Genomic DNA, 2,697 nt, shown 5'->3' with positions numbered 1-2,697 from the left:
CTCCGGAACCAACCTATAGATAGCGAGGGGGGATTCCTGCCTGGCTCCAGAACCGACCTATAGACAGCAAGTGGGGGATTCCCATCCCACTCTGGAACCGACCTTTATGTCATTTTAAGCACAAAGAAGGTAGAAGGCAGGGCCTGGCTTTACTCCCCCGTGGCCCCTACACACACTGCCTGTGCCAGCTTCAGGGCTGTGGGGGCAGCAGGTGACAAGTTCCAGGTGCTGCCGGAGGAATGGGCATGGGGGGTGCTGGACACAAGAGTGGTTGTGCGCTCCCCATCAGAGATTTGTGCTTGGTACTCGGTGGGCCGAGGTAACGCTCAAGCACCAGAAAGGAATCCCTGAGCCAATCACCGCCACCACTGGCTCCGAGCCCAGCACCCCATCCCCATGGGAATCCAGATGTCAGGACCTGAGCCAGTATGAGAGGGACTGGCTGGGGCAACAGAGTCTGTCTAGCACAGTCTGGCACTCGCCTGCTGTCCAGACCCAGACGACTAGCTGTGAGAGGGGGCAGGAAACACCCCTTCGAACTTCCCAATGCAAGCGTCTCCTGGAGCCCCCGCCCAGCATGATGCCCCCACCCCACCCCGCCCGACAGCCTAACCTGGAGCCCCCGGGCAGCAGCAGGACGTGGAGCTGGTTACAAACTGGTGGGCTGGATTCAGTGACGTGCAAAGAGTGTTGCAGCCTGTAAATCCGACTGCCAGCACTGCTAGGGAAAGGCGTCTCTCCAAAGCAGGTAAGGCGAACCCGCTGGAGGTGTGCATCCCTCCTCCTTGGCTTGCTTTGCCTTTACTGTCCCTCTGGCTACCGTCGGTTATTCAGCCTCAGGAACACTGTTAGGAACAAACCCCGAGTGCAGGCAAACAACTGGCTGCCCCTTTCGGCAACGCCGGGCCCAGCGTGGCTGGGTGCCAGGGTTCTGCCCTTCAGAGGGGGTCAGGGGGTGCACTCCAGAGAGGCTGAAGGAGTTCTAAAGCACAGTTCACCTGGCAGGCAAGGCAGGGTAAACAGGCACTTAACATAAAATCCGAAGGCCCTTACTCTGGCTGCATGCCCTGGCCCTGGGGGCCGTGCGGAGTGGGAGGAGCTGGAGGGGGGGGCAATGTGCCAGTTCCGTGCAGTGAGCCTCTGGACTGCAGCAGCTTGGGGGAGCTGAAGGTTTTCAGCACTTTGGTATCCTCTCCTAGGAATAAAAACATGAGAAAATGATCAGCCAGCTGTCCAGCTCGCTGCCACCCCCCCACCCGGCCCACCTGCCAATCACCCACCTGGCCCCAGCCCCCTGCCACCCCTCTCAGCCCACCAACCAACTCCCCACCACCCCAACAGGCCCCAGATAACCAGACCCAACCCAACAAGATACACTGGCTGGAAGCTGATGCTAGACAAATTCAAAAGAGCAAATTAACAGTGAAGGGTGATTAACCAATGGAACAATTTACCAGGAGTTGTGGTGGATTCTCCATCACGGGCAATTTTTAAATCAAGGCTGGATGTTTTTCTAAAAGATCTGCTCTAGTTTAAGCAAGAGAATCCAGGGAAGTCCTATGGCCTGGGCTGTACACTCAGATTAATTGATCACAGTGGTCCCAACCAACTCTCCAGCTGCCCAAACCTCCCATCCAGCACCAACCAACGTCCCAGTGCCTCAACCCTTCCATCGGCTCCCAACTAACCAACTCCCCAGCCCCATACTGAATGACTGACCCCCAGCCCTTCACCAAGGCCTCTATCCCCTACTGACCAACTGATCCTCACCCAGCCCTTCACCACATCCCCGGGCCCGAGAAACCAACTGACCCATCAGCCACGCCCCATCAACTTCACCAACTCCCCATCCAATGTCCCAAGCCCTCACCCAACATGTCCACTTACCTGCAACCAACTCTCCAGTCTCCCAAGAGACTGACCTACCTACAGTCACCAAGCAACCAATTCCCACTCCACAACCCACTAACCTACCCACTGGCCCCAGCCCACTCAGGGCTGTCCCTAGCCATTTGGGTGCCCTATGCAGCCCCCCCCATGGGGGGCTGTGTGGGGCCCCAGGCCACCCCCCCCAGGGTCTGGGAGGCAGGAGCTGTGGGGGGCTACTTTTGAGGGCCCCACAGGCCCAGAGTGGCCCAGGGGATTAGTGGGAGGCCAGGAGCAGCCCGCTCTGCTTCCCTCGCCCCGGTCCCAGCCGTGTCGCTCGGGGGAGGGGGTTTGGGGGAAGGGATCCCACCCCCCGACTCACCGGCAGCGGCGGGAAGCAGAGCGGCCTGGCCCCAACCTTTCCCCGCACTCACCGGTGGCGGGAAGCAGAGCGCCGCGGCTGGGAGCTGGCGGAGTAGAGCGGGCTGGGGCCGGGTTGCTCCGCTTCCCACCGCTGCCGGTGAGTGTGGGGTCGCTAGGGGAAGGGGTGGAATGGGGGTGGACCGGGGGCGTAGCAGGGGGGAAGGGTAAGAGGCAGGGCGGAGGGAGTTGTCCCGGGCCCCACACCCCCCTAGGGCTGAGGGATAGGGCTGGTCGCTGGGGCTGGTGCTGCCACATATGCAGCATGCAGCAGCCTAGGGCACCATGAAATTAGGGGCAATTTGGTGCCCCAAATTTCATGGTGTCCTACGCAGCTGCATATGCTGCATATGCCTAAGGACGGCCCTGAGACCACTAACCTACCCACCAGCTCCCCGCAACCCACTAACC

The 2,697-nt window shown here is 60.3% G+C and overlaps 1 protein-coding gene across 1 annotated transcript in view; it reads right to left on the bottom strand.

The window, feature by feature from the left end:
- The window catches only part of ROBO4 (roundabout guidance receptor 4), a 71,354-nt gene that overhangs the window by 11,346 nt on the left and 57,311 nt on the right, over positions 1-2,697 (bottom strand). Inside the window, exon 15 of the mRNA XM_029912893.1 lies at positions 1,054-1,195. Coding sequence (XP_029768753.1) covers positions 1,054-1,195 — 142 coding nt within the window. The remainder of the gene's footprint in view (positions 1-1,053; positions 1,196-2,697) is intronic.

Source organism: Terrapene carolina, unplaced genomic scaffold (assembly GCF_002925995.2).
Source record: "Terrapene carolina triunguis isolate 2854851 unplaced genomic scaffold, T_m_triunguis-2.0 Scaffold374, whole genome shotgun sequence".
NCBI lineage: Eukaryota > Metazoa > Chordata > Testudines > Emydidae > Terrapene > Terrapene triunguis.
This window is presented reverse-complemented; position numbering and strand designations above follow the sequence as displayed.